Source organism: Oratosquilla oratoria, chromosome 17 (assembly GCF_046742065.1).
Source record: "Oratosquilla oratoria isolate Oo_2021 chromosome 17, ASM4674206v1, whole genome shotgun sequence".
In the NCBI taxonomy this organism is placed as follows: domain Eukaryota; kingdom Metazoa; phylum Arthropoda; class Malacostraca; order Stomatopoda; family Squillidae; genus Oratosquilla; species Oratosquilla oratoria.
Genome location: NC_134793.1, coordinates 9,943,613 through 9,963,807, shown reverse-complemented (window position 1 = coordinate 9,963,807; position 20,195 = coordinate 9,943,613). Strand labels below are relative to the sequence as shown.

At 36.4% G+C, this 20,195-nt stretch overlaps 1 protein-coding gene across 13 annotated transcripts in view; it reads left to right on the top strand.

Moving 5' to 3' along the window:
• The window catches only part of Synd (protein kinase C and casein kinase substrate in neurons protein Synd), a 336,406-nt gene that overhangs the window by 280,371 nt on the left and 35,840 nt on the right, over window positions 1-20,195 (top strand). For 10 of the 13 annotated variants that reach the window (XM_076200369.1, XM_076200374.1, XM_076200373.1 and 7 more), the window contains 7 exons: window positions 562-710; window positions 1,851-2,042; window positions 6,167-6,196; window positions 13,444-13,458; window positions 17,688-17,801; window positions 18,254-18,366; window positions 19,575-19,695. In XM_076200369.1, the coding sequence (XP_076056484.1) occupies window positions 562-710; window positions 1,851-2,042; window positions 6,167-6,196; window positions 13,444-13,458; window positions 17,688-17,801; window positions 18,254-18,366; window positions 19,575-19,695 (734 nt within the window). The remainder of the gene's footprint in view (window positions 1-561; window positions 711-1,850; window positions 2,043-6,166; window positions 6,197-13,443; window positions 13,459-17,687; window positions 17,802-18,253; window positions 18,367-19,574; window positions 19,696-20,195) is intronic. The other 3 variants (XM_076200365.1, XM_076200363.1, XM_076200366.1) reach the window with 3 other exon arrangements.

Genomic DNA, 20,195 nt, shown 5'->3' with positions numbered 1-20,195 from the left:
ATAGGGATAACTCACAGTTGTCCTCTTAACTTTAGAATATGATTGTACACATACTGGTAGATATAGTACTTTTCTCTTTTGTAGAACCTATGTAGTTTAGATATGACTGTTGTACAGAGAATGGTTATTTGCTCTTCCACTATTTCTGCTTCTCCTCTTAACCACACCATTCTTATCTACTTTTTTTTTTTTCATGCTCTTCTTTCTTTACTTCTCATCCTTCCTTTTTTTAATATATATATAAATGCTTACTGCTTTGGTCATCATTATAGATATTGAAAAAAGTTAATGTTACTTCAGTATTATTATTATTGCTACTACTTTCATACCATTACAGTGATTGCTTCTGACCCTACAACAGTAAGCGTTTCTTAATTCTGCAGTTTTATTGTAGTTTTGGATATTTTGATTTAATTTTATTACTATTTCATAGTTATAGTCTTTTGTACCATAAGGAGTTGCTTTTGTCTTTAGTAATTGACTGTATGAAAGCAATTCTATTTTTAATAGTTGTTTCAGTTTGTGTTTATCTTAACCTTGATTTATTCTTTGCACAACCAGGACCTGAGTATGGAACAACCGAGGCAGCTTGGAAAGGAATTCTCATGGAATCTGACCAAAGATATGAATTGCACATGAGAGTTCGAGAGAACCTGATCAACGAAGTACAGAACAATGTTAAACAATGGCAAAAGGACACTTTCCACAAGGTAAAGAAAAAAATATAGGTCAGTCTTTTCACATAACACTGATAAGACTGCTGTTGGGTAATATCACTTGCCCCTGTTATCTGCCTTTTATAGGTCGTGATATATTGCACATGAGTGCACATTGGTACAATATGTGAATTTTAGTATAATTTTTTAAATACACACATGAATTATTGAGTAGATGACTAGAGGTTGGTGGTCACCATATGATGAAGCAGTGTGGGTAAACTGGCTCTGGCTGTTGGGTCCAGCTGTTGGAGTGCTGTGCCTTGCTACATTACCTCTGACCTGAGCAGAGTGCTGGAGGATGTGGGTGACCCTTCATCTATGAAGAGCTAAGATGGGAAGGACAATGAATGAGTTTTTGAATGGCTGTGGGATGGGTATAGGGTGGGTTTATGCATTGACTTGGCAACACTTCTTGGGAAATGGAAAAAGGGAGCAAAGAAAGAATCACAAAATGAGTATGGATAGAGTGAACTTGAGAGGAAGATTTAGAATGAGATGGATGGATAAGATGAAGGGGGCCTTGGGTATAAAGGGAATGTCTGTTGAGCAGGGAAGGAAGAAGACAAGAAGTAAGTGTCACTGGGTGAGAAATGGGTGCTGCCAGAAGTGACTTTTTGTCTGCACTGTAAATTCTTAAGTAGATGAAGAGAGAGGGTTGCCATGTAATGAAATGATGAGGTCAACCAGCTTTGATTGTAGGGCTCTGCTATGGAAGTGCTGTGTCTTACTGCATTGCCTCTGACCTGAGTAGTGAGATACTTTATCTACAGGGAGCTAATATAGAAGGGACAGTAAATGAGGTAGGATGTGTAAAGGGTGGATGCCTTGACAAGGCTACCTTAAAGGGTGGAAAGGGCATTTTAGTATATGTATGTTATGTTAATAATAATGGACAAAATATCTTACAAATGGGACAAAATATAACATAAAAGTTATCAATAGTTATCTAGCTGTTTTGTACCGGTAATCTACTTCTAGTCTGTTTCATGATTATGTAATAGGGTGATATAGTGTTGATGATAAGAGTTTTTTATCAGTCGTGACTAGTGAGCATGGGTGGCCTAGAATATTCAATTTATCATGAAGCAGGCCATGACATGTTTATAATTTAATTCTTTTGTAATTTTTCAGTCTATGATGGGTCAACTGAAAGAGAAGAAGGATATTGAGGACATGTTCAAAAAGGCGCAGAAACCATGGTCAAAATTGTTCCTCAAAGTAAACAAGGCAAAAGCAGATTACCACAATGCCTGCAAGGGTGAGAAGTCTGCACTTAATCAAGAACGTAATGCTGGAGGGGATACTTCTTTATCGCCAGACCAGGTGAGAACAAGATAGACCAGAATTTGCTGCATGAGAACATTACAGTTCTTATTTGGGATAATTCTGATACTTATGTTCAACCTGAGAATTGAACATAAGTATCAGAATTATCTCAACCTGAGAATTGAACATAAGTGTTGAGATGATTAGGGAGGGAGAATAGAAGGAGTATTTGGGTTATAGCAGTGGCTTTAGAGAGGAAATGCATAGATTAACTTTCTGTAGTAAGACATATTCAAGAAATTTTAGGCGAAGGATAAGGATGTCTTAGTTTTATGGATTTGGGGAAGATGTATGACCAGGCTGACAGGGAAGTGTTATGGGACATGTTGTAAATGTATGGAATAGAGGGAGTCTGTTGAGAGCATTCAAAAGTTTTTGCATGAGTAGTAGAGCTTGTGTGAGGGTAAGGAATGGAGAGAGAGAGAGTGGTTTACGGTCAAGTTAGAGGTTGTGTAATGTCACTGGTTGTTCAAACTGTGGATGGGGTGGTGAGGGAGATAAATATGAGGTTGCAAGACAGAGGTTTGGAGCTGGTGAGAGTGTAGGGAAGTGAGAGGTGAGCCAGTTATTGTTTGTATTTACCTAGTTGTATTTTACGGGACGAGACCTATGTTCGTAGTGACCTGTTGTCGTATCTCACCGCATCCAATTTGTTCTTAAAATCTTGTATAGTTTTGGCACTCACTGTTTCCCCATTTAGAGTGTTCCAGACATCAATCACTCTCTGTGGGAAGTTATTCTTTTTCAAATCTCTTCTGTAACTGTCCTTCTTTAGCTTCTTCTCATGTCCTCTTGTTTATCTTCTGTCCCATTTTAATAAGTCGTCTCTATTAAGAACTTTCATCCCTTTCATAATTCTGTAAATAGTCAGCAAATCACCTCTTTCTCTTCTCTGTTCCAGTGTTGATAGATGTAATTTATCAAATCTTTGTTCGTATGTCAAATTTGAGTGTGTGGGTGCCATTTTTGTCGTGGAGGTAGGGTATGTGAGAGGAAAGTGAAAGTAAATATGGGCAAAAGTAAGAAGTAAAATGATGAGATGTATAAGGTGTGATGATGATGGCAGATTATATGTGAATTTGAAGGGTAAGAAGCTCAAGGAGTTAGAAATTTAAGTATTTGGGGTTCTATGTTGCATTGAATGTAGGAATGGTGTAGGTGAATTATAAAGTAAAAGAGGCAAGTAAATGTTTGGGGTGAATGAACAGTGCTATGAGAAATAGGGATCTGGGGGTGAGCACAAAGAGAATGCTGTATGAGGGGATGATTGTGCTCATGGCACTGTATGGGGCAGAGACCTAGAATCTGAGAGAAGTGGAAAGGAAAAACCTGAACATATGAAGAGTTTGAGGCTGGATAGAGTGAGAAATGTGGTGAGGTAGAGATGGGGGTGGAAAGAGAGTTGTGAGATAGGGTAGATCAAAGAATCCTGAGGTAGTTTGGTCACATGGGTAGAATGAGTAAGGAAGATGATCAAAAAGTGGAAACCAGAGGTGGATGGAGTGAACTTGAGAGGAAGACTATGAAATGGGTGGGTGTATGGGCTAAAGAGGGTATTGGATGCAAGGGGAATGTCTGTTAAGGAAGAGAGTGATAAAGATAGTAGTGAATAGAGAGTGGTTGCTAATGCATTGAAGAATTATTCAGCCTGAAGGGTTGTTCTTCTCTGCTCCACAGTTTATTTATTTTATTTATTTATTTATTATTAGTTTTATTTTTTTATTTTTTTAATGATGAGGATTGGTGTCCATATTGGCTCAGTTTTGGGTCCCTTATTGTTCATTATATACATAAATGACTTGGACAATGGGATTAATAGTGATGTTAGTAAGTTTGTGGACAACACTAAAATAGGACATCTAATTACGTCAGGAGAAGACACCAAGATTCTGCAGGAAGATCTTAACAAATTGTTTACATGGTCGGTGAAAAGGCAAATGGACTTCAATATCTCAAAGTGCGGCATGTTAAATGTAGGGCTACACAACCCCAAAAACAGATATAGCTTAGATAATACATTTTTAGAGAAAACTGAGTGAGAGAGAGACTTGGGATTTCCAGTGAGTCCTGACCTTGAATCCAGGAAATGGTGCATTGGCGCCAGGAATAAAGATAACAGGGCATTAGGTTTCATTGCTAGGATGGTTATGAATAGAAGTGCAGAGGTTATTATCAAACTCTATCTACCATTAGTTAGACCCATCCTTGACTATGAGGTACAGTTTTTGTCTCTGTCCTATAAAATGGACATAAATTCACTATAATCAGTACAGAAGAGAATGACCAAAATGATATATAGGCTTAGAAATTTGCCTTACTAGGAGAGGCTTAGGCACCTTAATTTACACTCTCAGTAAAGACAGAATAATAAATGTGTTCAAGTGGATCAAAGGCTTTAATAAAGGTGACAAACAAGGTCATCATATTAAGACAACAGGGCAGGACTTGCAGTAATGGATTTAAATTGGGCAAATTTAGATTTAAGAAGGAAATAGGCAAGAATTGGTTTACTAATAGGGTGGTCAATGAATGGAATAAACTTAGTAACCATGTAGTGAGCGCTGAAACTATTGGTTGTTTTAAGAAATGTTTAGGCAAGTTTATGGATGGAGGTGATAGGTGGTAATGGATATGGAACTGACTAGTGTAGGCCTTATGGTCTCTTGCAGTCTCTTTCATTCTTATGTTCTTAAGTAGTAGGGGGTAAACCAGCTCAAGCTGTCAGGCCCTGTTATGGAAGCACTGGGGTATCTTGCTACTTTGCTTTGGACTTGAACAGTATGGTGGGAGCACAGGAATAACCATCCATGAGATTCTAAGATGAGAGAGGCAATGTCTGGGTTTTGGATGGGTGTGGGGCGGGTGTACACTTCAACTTTACCTCCCACTTGTGAAAGGGAAAAGGCCAATAAGACATTTTGTCTCATGAGAGTGTACAATTCCACTAAAATCATAATTTGTTTAGTTGAACCTGTTGAGGGGGCAGTCTTGGCTAAGACAGTCTAGATATGGAAACACGTGAGTTAACTTCAGGAATGATAAGGGACCATTAGTTTCAGCTTGTGCTACTACAGCAAAAGGAGGATCTGTCACAAATGAAAATAGACAAAGTTGAAGCTTACAGAGTGAAAATGTGTAATGAAATATATTTGGTGTACACACTGTCACAACCATATACAGTACAGCGTTTAAATTTGTAAACATGGTGTGCATGTGTATTTCTTTTTTCATCACAAAATAGTATTGTTATAGAAGTAGAATACATTCAATGTTTGGTAAGTTCATGCCATTAAAACAACTTTTGTGTTATTTTTTATTTAGTTTTCATTTTATTTTATTTTTTTGCTTCACTCTGTATTTATAGTGCAGCTCCTCTGTTATGGTGTTATTCCCTTAGCTTGATGAAGTGAATGAAATATTAAAAGCAGGGCCACAGCAAAGCAAGGCTATAATTTCCAAGGGGGGAGGGCAGGAGGCCCCCTCCCAGTATATTCCATTTTTAACTTCTTTTAATTTGGTGTTTGAGGCAGATATGTTTATAATAATTTTAACATAAGGACACTATAATCACACAAAAAAAATGTAATATGTGGCATGCAAGTTAACCATTTTTTTTTTAATCAAAAGACAGTCATTCAGGGCATCACTTGGCAAAAATAAAAGTATTTATATTTTTCTGTCTTTGTGCAGTACCATGTGCAAGATTTGCATAGGAGTAGGATGTACCTCTTGTGGTTGGAATTTTAGTGGGAACATTTTTCAACTGGCACAGAATGCGCTGTGGCTTACATGATGGTTCCCAGCTTTGCAATCTTTGGATAACTGTTCTGCCTCCAAAAGATTAGATAATGCATTTTTCAAATAAAAAAAGAAAGTTTATTGTACTGATATATGTGAATCTGACTAGCCCCCAATATATATTTCTATATGATGGCCCTGAAAGGAATTGATGTAGATCATCTTAACCCCTTTGATAGCCAATCTTATTCTTCAGGTGTTAAAACAAAATTACAAAAATATAAAAGAAAATCATATTAGAGATGATATTTTCAGTATATGGCAGAATTTTTTCCTCCTCCCATGCTTTCATAGTTCTAAGCTCTTTTTCTTCATTTTTTCAGAATGAAAAGACCAATAGTTTGGCTAGAATGGTAATTGGTGTGATTTGTGTGTGTGTTTTTTACCCTGAATACCGGTAATTATAGTTATTATGTTTGAGTTACTACATGAATTAAAACTCAAACTTTGCATAGACCTAAACACATGGGAAAGAGAATGAGGAATTGAGTATACAGGTGAATGTTTGTTGTGTATATGTGTAAATATAGGTATAATCACCTATATTTATATACAAATAGACATTCACTCTTTTGCACACAATCTCTCTCTCCCTCTTTCCTCTCCCTCTTTCCTCTCTCTCATTTCTCCTCTCCCCTTTCTCTTCTCCTGTTTTTCTTCTCCCCTTTCTCCTCTCTCCTCCCCTTTCTTCTCTCTCCTTTCTCCTCACTCTTTTCTCCTCACTCCTTTCTCCTCTCTCCTTTCTCCCTCTCCTTTCTCCTTCTCCTCTCTCCCTCTCCTCTCTTCCTCTCCTTTCTCCCTCTGTGTTCTCCCTCTTCCATGTCCCTCTCCTCTCTCCCTCTCCTCTCTCTCTGTCTGTCTGTGTCTTTTTTTTTTCTTTCTTTTCTTTTCTTTATTCCCTCATTTACCTTTCAGTCTTGTTTGACAATTTTACCCCTAACGGCCCATGTGGGATATCAACTGCATAAGTTTTATCCAGTCAGTATATTAAACATCATATTGACATTCCCATGGACCAGTCACACAACATTCTTTTATGATTGGAAACTGTTCTCCACTGAAAAAAAGAATGCTTATAATTTTTTAAATTCTTGCCCCATCTCTTTATTGCCCTATGTAAACCTCTGCCTTGATACCTGTAAAACAGTTTCTTTGATGTGATACAGTACCTGAATCATTGGAGGGGGGGATCCCCTGATGGATAGAATTGCTGATTAATTATCATTGGTGAAATGCTCCTCCACCAAATCCTCCTCCTCCTCCTCCTCCTCCTCCTCCTCCTCCTCCTCCTCCTCCTCCTCCTCCTCCTCCTCCTCCTCTTCAGTCTTTCTATTTTATCCATTTTCTGTCATTTCCATCCTCCTCCTCTTGCTTCCTCTTTTTTTTTTTTTTCTTAAGTCTCCTTTATTACTTTATCACATCCTGTCTCTTTGGTTTTCATCTTTGTTTTAGTTTTCCTCATATATTCCCTCTTCCTTGCCTTTAATTTTGTGAGAAAAATGTGTGTGAAATATTGACATTTTCTATAACTTTTGTATCCAACTTACATGTTTTTCCCATCCAGGACAAAGAGACATTGTGACTTTAGTGATTCAGTGTGGTTGTGACTCAACTAAACAAAATTTGGGGGTCCTTTGTGGCTTGTTCGTGGTGGTCCCATGAAACAAACCTGTACAGATATGAACTAGATTTGTGTTATCTGCCAGTCAGATCAGTGGCATTTAATCTAATCTCCTCGTTTGTGTCGTCGATTATACCAAAGTTATAGAGTAATGGCATCTATGTTAGGTCATTAATATAATTTGGAATAATAGACACATACTTTTGTTTTATTTATTTATTTTTTATTATTATTATTTTATATGGAAGCTCACTGGCTGAGTGGGTTAGGACGTCGTTACTAGCGGTGAAGGTCGAGGGGATGGCGGTTCGAATCCTGCCACCAGCGAAGTTGAACCAAGGGCATGGTTCATTAAATTCCATGCTACAAAGCCCTCTGTGAGGGGCACCGTCCTAGCCTTCTGATAGGGGGGAGTTTGTGATGTTAAACCATATCATCATCATCATTATTTTATATATTTATTTATTTATTTATTTATTTATTTTTTTCTACTTGAAGACTCAAAGTCTTCTCTTTTTCTGCATGAGGGGATGGAGAGGGGGAGTTGCCAATTAAGTGAAGCGGCCTTGCTGTGGGTGTGTTGTCCCTTGCTGCATTGCTTGTGACCCAGGGCATTGGGCAGGATGTAGGGGTGGCCTGTTATCTAGAGGGAGCCAAGAAAATAGTGTGGGAGTGGGGTGGGTGGGGATAAAGTGGGTGGGAGCAGAATTATACTTTTTGACTTTTGCTCCCTCCTTTGTAAAGGGGAAAAAGCCCTTGGTATATGTATTTATTTTTTCTACACCAGCAATAGAGTGGAATCAACTAGTTCATCCTCTTATCTCCTTCAACATTTTGACAAGCTCTATGCATCTAGTTCTGGTTAGTGTTGGGGCAAGCTATGTGATAGGATTGAGACCCTGAGTTGAGTGAGAATGTCCTTTGTAAACCTGGACAAAGTTTATAGTGTAGATTATGTCACTATTTCAGAAATTAATTTAGGGCCTCCAGATTGTCAGATCAGTAGGTCAATCCCCCTCCCTTTTCTTGTGTGCCATGACCCACAAATCTAGGTGGCTAGGAGGAATCCATCAACAATATCATAAACTCATGTTTGGTTGTTGATTAAAAAGTAGACACAAAGTTCTTAGTGAGTAATTGTTGAGCCTCTTCCAGAGACCAAGTACTAATCCATTGGCACTTGATATCCAGGTGGAACTGGAGAAAGAGTGTATACTTTGAAGGGAGTGTGATCAACTTTCTTGATCCATACAGAGCATTGTAATCTCATTGCAATGTGGGCATGTGTCTTTTTCCTTTAAAAAAAATGTCAATAGCAGGCTCCACATGGAGATGCATGCACATCCCTGACGAGCATTATAATGAATTTGCATAAGATCAATTACAAAATTACGTAAAATCATTATAAAAGATAAGTGCATAGATACCTGCATAAGATGAACACTGGCAGACCGTCAGTATTTCACAAAGAACTAGAACATGTATGTCAAACCTATTAAGTTGTTATTCAAGCAATTGATGTGGTGCAAGAGAGGGAGTATATTAGGTGGTTTAGAGGTAATATACTTGATTAGTGAAGGATTTCCTGAAAGGCTGGCACTTGAAAATTGCAATTTCCACACAATATGAAGTATATAAACAAAATTGAGAAAATACAGAGAGCTGCCACCAACTTGATTCCCAGGCCTGCAGGTAAACTAAACAAGGAGAGACTAGAAGAAGCCTTGGACATAACATTACGAAACTGATAAAGAAGTTCTCTTGATTTGGCATGATAAGGCATCATGAAGTTATGGGAACAAATTGAACATCATGTATTAATAATGATAATTGTTGCCTTAAATTTCACTGACAGGAAACCAACAGTCTCACAGCAGCTAGCAGTGGTCCTTGGCTCCTGCCATAGATCTCGGAAAAATAAATTAAACTGTTTTCTGTTATTGTTGGGCTGTTTCTGTCAGTGGCTGAAAACTGGACAAGGAGGGGGTGGTCTTTAGTTTGAGTTTTCCTGATTTGAGAATGTGGAAGAAGTACAGTTGACCTTGATATATTCAAATGCTGGCTTTGTATGGGTGGTAAGGTATATTCAGTGTTTTTGTTGTTCACTCCCTCTTACTACTCTTGCAGTCCTTTACTCTGTCACTCTGGTTAATACCTAAAATTCATTTTTGCAAAGTGAGTGAACTTCATTAAAATGGTGATTAATTAACAGTTCCATGCAATTATAAAATATCCATTATCTTTTTAGCCAAGAGATGGGAGGGAATTTTTTAGATAAAGTATGATTACTCTCAAGGCTTGGCAATTGAGTGTACATACCAAAGCTCCTCTGTCCCTTATAACAAGGGTGGCTGAGACAAAGCCCACTCCCACACCAGAAACAAAACAAATTCAATTACCCATCCCTCATCAACACTGTGGGATGAAGGATTTGCTCAGACCCCTCCCACACTACTTGGGTCAAAGGCAATGTACACTTAGGTATCTTAATCCATCACTTGCCAACCATCATTTATGCAGACGTTTGGGGCCAGGACATAAACCCACTTCAGGAATTGATGGTGTTTTATGGGCCAGTTCCCAATGTGAGTTTATTTCCTGGGCCCAAACATCTGCACAAGTGGCAGTTGGCAAGTGTTAGATTAAGAGACCTAGTTGTAGTGAGGAACAGGTTCTTCACAGCAAGGCCAAGCAGCTGGAGATGATTGACCCCCTCTGTTTCATTATATGGCAATTTCCTGCTAATCTCATAAAATATGAAGCTGGTGAGAACATCCCTTTAGGTCTCATCATCCCTTCAACAATTCACTCCAATCATTTACGCACACTTTGCTGTTCACCAGACATATGGATCCAAATCGCTCTTCACCCCATACTAAATTTAAATTCACCTTTTCCTTTCAGATTAGTTTCATTTATTGCAAACACATCCATATTTTCAAAAACATTTTACCAATCTTTTCCTCCTTAATGTGCAAAGGTACAGGGTGTTTTCCAGTGAAGTAAAATCACTCAATGGCAGCCAGAACAAATGTATAGTTTAATAATAGGAGTGTGTCTGTATTTTTCTATTTGGCAACCTTGTGCACATATGGTGTAAATAGCAGTCCCTTCTGTAGCATACTTCTCAATATAGCACAGGCTCCACTTTAACTCAGCTCCCATTACAAGACACATTTCCCACCTATCCATCCTTATCTGGGCTTTAGTAAACGATACAGCTTTGCTTGGACAAAAAAGACCGGGTGTCTAATGGATATAAGGAAATATAGCTGTCTATACAGATGCATAATCTCTTGGAATGGTCTAGAAGGTAGTATAGACCCAGCTGGAACTATGCATGAATAGAAATCTAGGTATAATAATAGAAAATAAGGTGATATAGCATGGGCTAGAACCATACATGAATCCAAATCTAGGACTGATAATTATATAATATGAGAACAAAAGACAGAGTTCCATGAATGTTTTTCCTCTCTTGTATACTACAATTGGATAAATACAATAAGGTATATGCTCACTCAGTCTCATTAAGCATTTACTCTTTCTCTCCATCCAGCTCCTCAGGCAGCACTTTTACTTTTTCCATCCTAAATTCCTACACTCATTTCACAAGCTCTTTATTCCTACCTATATGTCAAAACCATCTCCGCACCCTGTAATCTTTCTTATCTTCCGAGCCTACCCTCCCACTGTGCCTTCTAATCTTTTCGTTCTTAATCTTATCAGATCTCGGTCCATTTATATTTTTCAGAAAATTCAACTCAATAAAACCAAAAGAAGGAATCCTCCCAAGATGCACAAGAACCAATGTGGTACTTGTGCATATTTTTCTTGTTCTTGTCCTCCTCGTTCTTGTCATCACTCATCACTGAAAAAATGTCAACACAAAATCAGCTTAATAACAGACACTGTATGCCCCAGATGGATTAACCATACAGAAGACACAAACAAGTCATCTTTCACTAATTAACACTCACTCGATTCAACCAATACAAAGCTTCTTCTGTGAGTCAAGTAAGGGTCTCCATCAACCATACAGTTATGGCAAATGACCTTGAGGCTGTAGTGCGAGTGACTTAACTGCCACTCATGTTTATCATGTAGTATAAGTGATATCCACTGTATACTCATGGTGTAGAGACCAGTGATGGTTACCTGAATGTGGACAACAGAAAAAATCTTCCCTACTTCTGATTCTTAGAACCTATCAACCTTGCCTCCATCTGGAGATACAAGCCATGAAGTGCTGACACTTAAGACCATACTTTTATCAATCTTTTGCCTGCCCTGACGAACTCTTTGCACCATAGAAATATATATATATATATATATATATATAAATATATATATATATATATATAGATTTTCCTGGCTTTTCTATTGATTTTATCAGACTTACTGGCTTATCTATAAAATCTACACATACTTTCCATTAATGAAATTTGTAATTTTTTTTAGTTTCTAATGGAAGAAACATTTCGCCAGGTCTAGCAAAAGGTTTAAAAAGTACGGCCCCTAGTCTCAGAACCAGGACCAAATTTTTTTTTTTTTTTTTTCTCTCCATCATTATCTGTATTTCCTCCACATTTTCATAAAAGGAGAGCTGACAACCAGCAACTGCTCTCTTAACTACTTTCAGTTGGTGACATAAAGTAGTCCCACACAAATACATCACAGGCAGTAGTCCAGACTTTTTTCTGAGAGGGATATATGGGAGGGCCCAGTTACCACTGTTAACCACAGTGGGGCTGCAAGTTTATAATAACTGAAACTGAAGACAACATTTATTATTATTATCAAGAAATAAGTTGTCTGTACAAAGGCATCAACTCCTGGAATAACCTAGAATATGATATAGCCCAAACTAAAAACGTAAATAAGTATAAAGCTAGGTGTGATAGACACAGAAATGAAGTGGGACTCCAAAGGCATAGATGCTTTCCTGTATTCTACAGTTAGCTGAATACACACACGGGTGATCTTTTATTTATTATATTAATAAGGGATTTAATTTCAAATAGGAAATTGTGTTATCAGTTCATAGCTTTCTGTTGGGTGTAATTTATTCTTTTGTGATTTTTTATTCTTCTCATGTGAATCTTTATAAACAAATTTAATTTTTAGTTTAAAACCTTTTTTTATTTTGCATGCATATTAATGGTGGTGATTTTACAACATGTAACAGAGGCATCAGATGGTAAGTGATTAAATGTGAAAGAGATTGTCTTACCCATGGTTGCCAGCTCAAATATTTGATAGAAGTGTAGTGTAATATTACAGCTTCATTTGTTGTGGTCATAACAGCAAGAATTATTCAGTCTGTGATTTGATTTTATGCATATATCCATCAGTGTATATACCTTCCTGTATCAACATTTGATGAGCTCCTCAAAACCTAGAAGAGAGGTTTAAGACCAGTGATTAAATAATTTGTGGAAGACACTACTTGATATGTTTAAGAAAGTATCACATATTTAGCCACAAGATTCCAGTGAGAAAGTTGCAATACTCTGTAATGTATAACATACTTGTTACAAGACAAGCAATGAATAAGGTTATCTATTTTCTTTAAATTATTCTTGCTGTTGTGAGATAAGATGTTTAATCTGTAAGGGTAGGCAGTACCTGATATTGTTGGCCTAGATCTAAATAGACCTCCTCAGTCGTATATTTAAAAGTTGGCAGTAAATTTAGCATTTTCACAAGGCGAACACAGATTTACCTCCAATGCTTTTATGTCAATATATGTGAAGCTGTTGACAAGGGACTATTTTATTCACATTGCAGACAAATGACAGGTATATTATTACTCTCTGCAGTTCTAAAGATATTCAGGAGGTTTTAAATGACTGAAGTCATTACTGGTAGGATCAAGTGTAATCTTCATTCGTCGAAAATTGTCGAGTCTTTAAATGTAAGGTTAATCATCAGTCTTAGCGTGTTTATATATCTTATTTTCTTTCTCTGTTTCTTCAGCATACAAACATGAAGGTACGAGATAAGGTCATGCATGAGGGAGTTTTTTTATTTCTTTTTTTTTATTCTGTGTCCAGTGGTGTCTTGTTAGGCATGCAATAATTAATTCATGGCATGTGTGAATTATATGTACTTCAGAGAGTATTTTTTCTCTTGCATGGTAGTTATCACATGAATTTTTTTCTAGTTGCTGTGATTGTTAAGTTTGTAATGAATTACAATAACATTGCAGCAGCCATTTATATATAATTGAGATTTTTTGTGTATTTAGGTTGCATATAAATATTCATGGAAATTTGTTTGTATTCAAATAATTCTGCCATAAATTTACCAAGATGAAACTTACAAAGCCTGTCTCTGTCACAGTTTAGATGCTGCCATCCTTTCATACTTTAGTTTGGAATTAAATGCACTCAGAGCTTGTGCCATTAAGTAGTTTTAGCATATTATTCCTACTTTTTATTACCAACTCTTTTCATTTAATTAATGTGTATGTGTAGTAGTTGCAACTTCATATCATTGGATTTATTTACCAATGTCTATCAACTTTTCATCTCCAGTTCCTTTGTATAGCATGATCATGTCTATTCTTCCTTTTAATGCAGTAAATATTGTTTCCAACCCTTGCTCATAGCATCAGTATAGCATAACCAAAACCCATTTAGTTGTTAGTGCCCTATACTGTCATGGTATGTTAAAAGATATATTACCTGTGGATGCTGTTACCTAATCAACTTTTTGGTGCATTTTCATGCCTGTTCATTTGAAGTGTTGTGTTGATTTGAAATTAAATTTTATATTATTCATGACAAAGATATACTTTTTGATAAGTGGAGAGCATACATTGAATATGTAAATCAGTCATCAAATTATTATGCATTGCTTCTTAATGATTAATTTAACCAGATTGTATGAGTTAGTTATTTTTTCTCTTAAATCAAAGGAAAAAATGTAAATGAGATTTTCATTACATAGATTTCATTGCTGTGTTTGTTAATTCCTAAAGAAAATTGTAAAATGATCATTCACTGTTCTACATTTATTTGAATGGGAAATAGATCTATTTTCTTATTACACTCCAAATAGCTTCATTGGTTGATTGGTGTGGGAGATATATATATATATATTTTCTTTTCTCTTTTTTCTTTTTCCTTTATTTATTCTATTTTCTTTTGTCTCGTAGTTAAATAGATGTGTGCTAGGCTTTGAAGTTGTAGTTACCTTTGTCATACAGTATATACTGTATGAAGATTTTACTGTTTTTATACTAAGAATTATAACTTATAAATAACCACTGTTAAATGTATCTGTAATTAATCAATTCTTAAAAAAAAGCAGGCTTTAATTTGACAAACAGTAATGTCATTTAATATAAATGTGCCACCTTTTCACGGTTTGACAAAAGTATTTTTGTTTACTTGTTTTACTTAATTTTTTATTTTCATTTTGTTATATATATATATATATATATATATATATATATATATTATATATATATATATATATATATATATATATATATATATATATATATAAAGTAGCTGGGTGAGAGAGTGATCCAAGTGCCATGGGTTGCTAAACCCTGATTTTGTGCTTAACCAGCCAACATTGACTTTATGCACTACTTGGTGAGAGATTCATCTCCTTGGACCATGGTAACTCAAAGGGAGATGAATCCAACTCCTAGGAAGCCCAGGTTGGCTGGTTCAACACAGACCAGGGTCTGAGAGCACATGGTGCTTGAGTCTCTACCACCTACCTATATATATATATATATATATATATATATATATATATATATATATATATATATATATATATATATATATATATATATATATATATATATATAAGTAGCTGGGTGAGAGAGTGATCCAAATGCCATGGGTTGCCAGACCCTGATTTTGTGCTTAACCAGCCAACTTGGACTTTCTGCACTACCTGGTGAGAGATTCATCTCCTTGGACCATGGTATCTCAAAGGGAGATGAATCCAACTCCTAGGAAGCCCAGGTTGGCTGGTTCGACACAGACCAGGGTCTGAGAGCACATGGTGCTTGAGTCTCTACCACCTACATATATATATATATATAATATATATATATATATATATATATTATATATATATATATTAGACTATATATATATAGATATATATATATATATATATATATACATACACACACACATATATATATATATATATACACCCACACACATATATATATATATATATATATATATATATATATATATATACATGTATACTGATGTAGGAGGTAGCCAAAAACAAAGGCATAAAAGCCACTCCCAACCAATCTGTCCCCACATACTCCACTCCCATTCACCCCCCCCTCCCTCTTATCTTGGCTCCTCCTGGATGACGGGTCATCCCTGCATCTCGCCCACTGCTCTTTGGTCAGAAGCAATGCAGTAAGACACAGCACGTCCACAGCAAGTCTGCTTCATTTAATCGGCAACCCCTCTCTCCATTCCCTTATACAGAAAAAGAGAATATAGGGAGAAATCTCTTCGGGCTGTGTCAGAATATCATTCACACGTACTTCACTCCCAAATTAAAAAAAAAAAAAAAAAAAAAAAAAAAGTACTCCCTCACCCTCCATCCCCTACCCACTCCCTTCCATGCATCACAGCATCATCTATACATAATCATTCTCCACCCACCTCTATCTTCTGTCTTCTCCCTTCCTTCTTCAACAGACATTACCCTCTTTCCCAATGCCCCTTTTACCCTATCCATCCATCTCATCCTTGGTTGCCCCTTCATGTTCACTCCTTCCATCTCTGCCTTATCTCTGCCTTCCACACCACTTTTACTAATCTTATTTCCATGTGTCCAAAACATCCCAATACTCTTTCATCAACCCTATCTCCCAACTCCTTTTTCACCCACCACTCTCATCCTCACTTCCTCATTTCTCACTCTATCCAACCTAGTAACCCCTACCATACTTTTCAGGCATTTCATTTCAAACACATTTAAACTCTTCCTCTTTTCCTCTCTTACGAGTATGTTCCATGTCTCTGCCCCATACAGTGTGTTGGCATAATCACTCCTTTGTACAATCTCGTCTTAGCATCCATTCCCAAATATCTATTTCTCATTACACTTTTTAATCCCCCAAGGCATTTACTTGCTTATCTCAATCTACATTCTACCTCCACTCCCTTTCCCACCACATTCATACCCAAGTATCAAAAGCTATCCCCATCCTCCAGTCTCTTTCCCTTAATACTCGCATCCAATTTGCTGCCTTATTCTCCCCTTGTACATCTCATCATCTTACTTTTACCCACATTTATCTTCAATTTCCTTCTTTCACACACCTTCCCAAACTCAGTCACTAACTTCCTTAATCCCTCCTCTGACCTTGCTACAACCGCAGTATTGTCAGCAAACAACAACTGGTTTATCTCCCATTTTTATCTATTTACTTTAACTATCTCCAATCCTTGACCCATAACTCTAGCTTTTACCTCTTGCACCACCCCATCCCAAGTATAAATTGAACAGCCAAGGTGACATAACATCCCTGGCAAGGTCCTACCTTTACCTCAAACCACTCACTTGCTCCATTTCTAATTCTAACACACGTTCTACTACTCTTGTAAAAACTCTTGACTGCTCTCAACAGCATTCCTCCTGTCTTATATACCTGCAATACCTCTCACAGTGCCTTCCTGTCTACCCTGTCATAAACCTTTTCCAAATCCATAAAGGCCCAAAAAACATCCTTACATTTTCCTAAAGCTTTCTCACATATCTGCCTTACCACAAAAATCTGATCCACGCAACCCCTACCTATATATATACATATATATATATATATATATATATATATATATATATATATATATATATATATATATATATATATATATATATATGTATATATGTAAACACATATATGTATATACACATTTTTTCTTTCTTTTTCTTTTGTTTCTTCTTTTCTTTTTGCTTTACTTTATTTTTTTCACAGTTTTGAAATGAACATAGCTTTTCTTTTAGATTTTATTTCAAGTAGCATGTTTGAGTTTTACATTTGATGTGATTTTTCTCATGAACAACAGATGGAAAGCAGATTTGGCTTGTCAGCAGCAGTTCTTTATACAAATGAATTTTGTTTTCTTGACAAAACATGTGAATTTGAGTCTAATCTGATTTGATGCACTAAAGATTTACTTTACCTGATGATCATGACCTTATTGGTTGTACTTCAGGTTAAGAAACTACAAGATCGGGTCTCTAAAGCCAAGGAAGAGGTTCAAAGGACGCGAGAGAAGTACGAGCAGGCGCTGAAAGAAATCTCAGACTATAACCCCAAATATATTGAGGTAAGAGATGTAGTCATTACAAAGTAAGTTATCACTGATTTTTTTTATTGTTCCTCAAGTTCCTCAAGTGAATATCTCGGATGCTTTGGGATAAGGTGATTTATTGTGTCTTGTGATACTGGATCAGCATATGTCATGGTCTGAAGCCCTAATCAAAATTCCTAATACTAAATGTATTTGAGAAGACAGTGTCATAAGTTTCTGGTAGTTTCATTTATTAAAAGTTTCATCCCCATGATATTAAGATATTTCATACAGAATTTGTAGACAAAGAATCTTTTTCCTCATCGTTCACAGTATCACTCAACTTTTACTTGTACATATCATACCCTAGAATAGATGATATTTTGGTATGGATTTAGTATGATGATGCTCAAATGTATGCATTATTCAGTTAAGTCAGGGTTCACATTACAGAATTGCAATTTTATAACAACTTTTATAATTTGCAGGACATGACTCAAGTGTATGACAAGGCACAGGAGGGTGAATCTGGGAGACTACAGTTCTTCAAGAAGATGCTCTTTGCCACTCACAAATGCCTCAACATTTCAATTGATCCTACGTGAGTGTTAGATTATATATATATATAAAAAGTTTATTTATCAGTTTTACTTTTTGATTGTAAAGCTATTGGTTATGAATTTCTAGTTTTCCATGTGCAGCTTGAATTGTGGTGTGATAGGGGTCCTGAAGTTATGTCAGAAATTCGTTCCTACAAACCAATGTAAGGCAATTTTCAAAACAAATCAGAATTACCATAGCTTAAGTCACTTATCTAACCTAAAACACCATTAAGTCATAGGTATATATATCAAGAAACAGAATGAGACCATAGGAAAATGAAAGGGATAACATATAGTACAGAAAAATGACAAAGATGTAACTGTAATTAAAAAAAATATTAATAGATAAATAAATGAGAATAAACCCTAAAATAGAAAGACTTTACAATCTGTACTGCCATAAAGTAAAAAAAAAAAACTCATGTTGAAGACAACATAGGTTGAGGACTCCCCCCACCCCCCCTCATAGAGTCCCAGCTCTGTGTCTCCATTTAAAAAAATTGTGCTTCAAATTCACACTATATATGGGGATGCTAAGATGGGAGAGATAACAAATGGGTTTTGGATGCGTGTGGTATGGGTGTAAGATGGTTGTATACTTTGACTCAGCCACCCCCCTTCAAGGGAGGAAAAGGCTTTTTGGTATGTATGTTGGGCATTTGAATTGTTCTAGCTTGTTCCACAAATTAATGCATTTATACAGAAAGTGCATCTCTTAACATCCTGCAAACATTGTCTTAGTTTTTCTCTGGTTGTCATAAAGTTTTTAATTTTTTTTCACACCTTTCATTGTTTTGAAATTAACTATCATATCTATATACAGAGCACTAGTACCTGCTTGTAGCTGTCCAGTATGGAGCAAACCAAACGTTCAGTTATTTTTTCATCATGACTCCAGCCATGTAATGAAATACTGCTCTTATGTTTGTTGGTTACCTCCTTTGTACATACATATACCAAGGCTTTTCCCCCCTTACAAGGGAGGTAGCCAAAAAGAAAAAGGCATAAAATCATTCCCACTTCCTTTGTGAGGAGGAAAAAGCTGTTTGCATATGTATGGATGTTTGTTGACAATTTATGTAAAAATTTAATAGATCCACTGGTGTGAGTGGTTTGTTTACTTTGTACGAGGTATGTGTGGAGGTCTGCTGTAGGTGTGACCCATGATTTTGGTAATTGAATTACAAATTTTTTACATCTCCTACAGCTTGCCTCGGATCTATGAAGAATTCCAACATACTGTAGCCAATGCAGACTATGAGAAGGACCTGAAATGGTGGAGTAATAATCATGGAATCAACATGCCCATGAACTGGCCGCAGTTTGAGGTACTGCAACTTTTATACTGCTATCTTGCTATTGCTAGCGCTGTGCTGGTGTTACAGTATGAATACTAGTGTGTGTAGGGCTCTTTGCAGGAAGTAGATAGTGTGCTTAGGTCTGGCTAAAACTTGAAACTGTGGCTGTTCTAGTGAAGAAAGGAATCAAAAGTAGGCAAGGGGATACAGTAGTAAATCTAGAATTTTTTTTAGTAAGTTTTGGTTCTCATAAGGCAAAGAGTCGTGTCGTAAAAGGCAACTAAATGGGACAGAGTGAGGGGACAAATAATGCTTCATTCTGTGTTTTCCTCGTAGGAAAAGCCAAGGAAAAAGAGGGTCTGGAAGGAAATATGGGATTTAGTGACTTTATGGTCCTTGTAATGAGAATAATGCAGAGGACAGAGGAGGATTTTTGGATTGATTTAAATGAGTGTATAAGGAGTTCTAGGAGGAATGTAAAAGTGATGTTGGGGATTTTCAATACTAGAATAGGAGATAAGCCAAGAGAG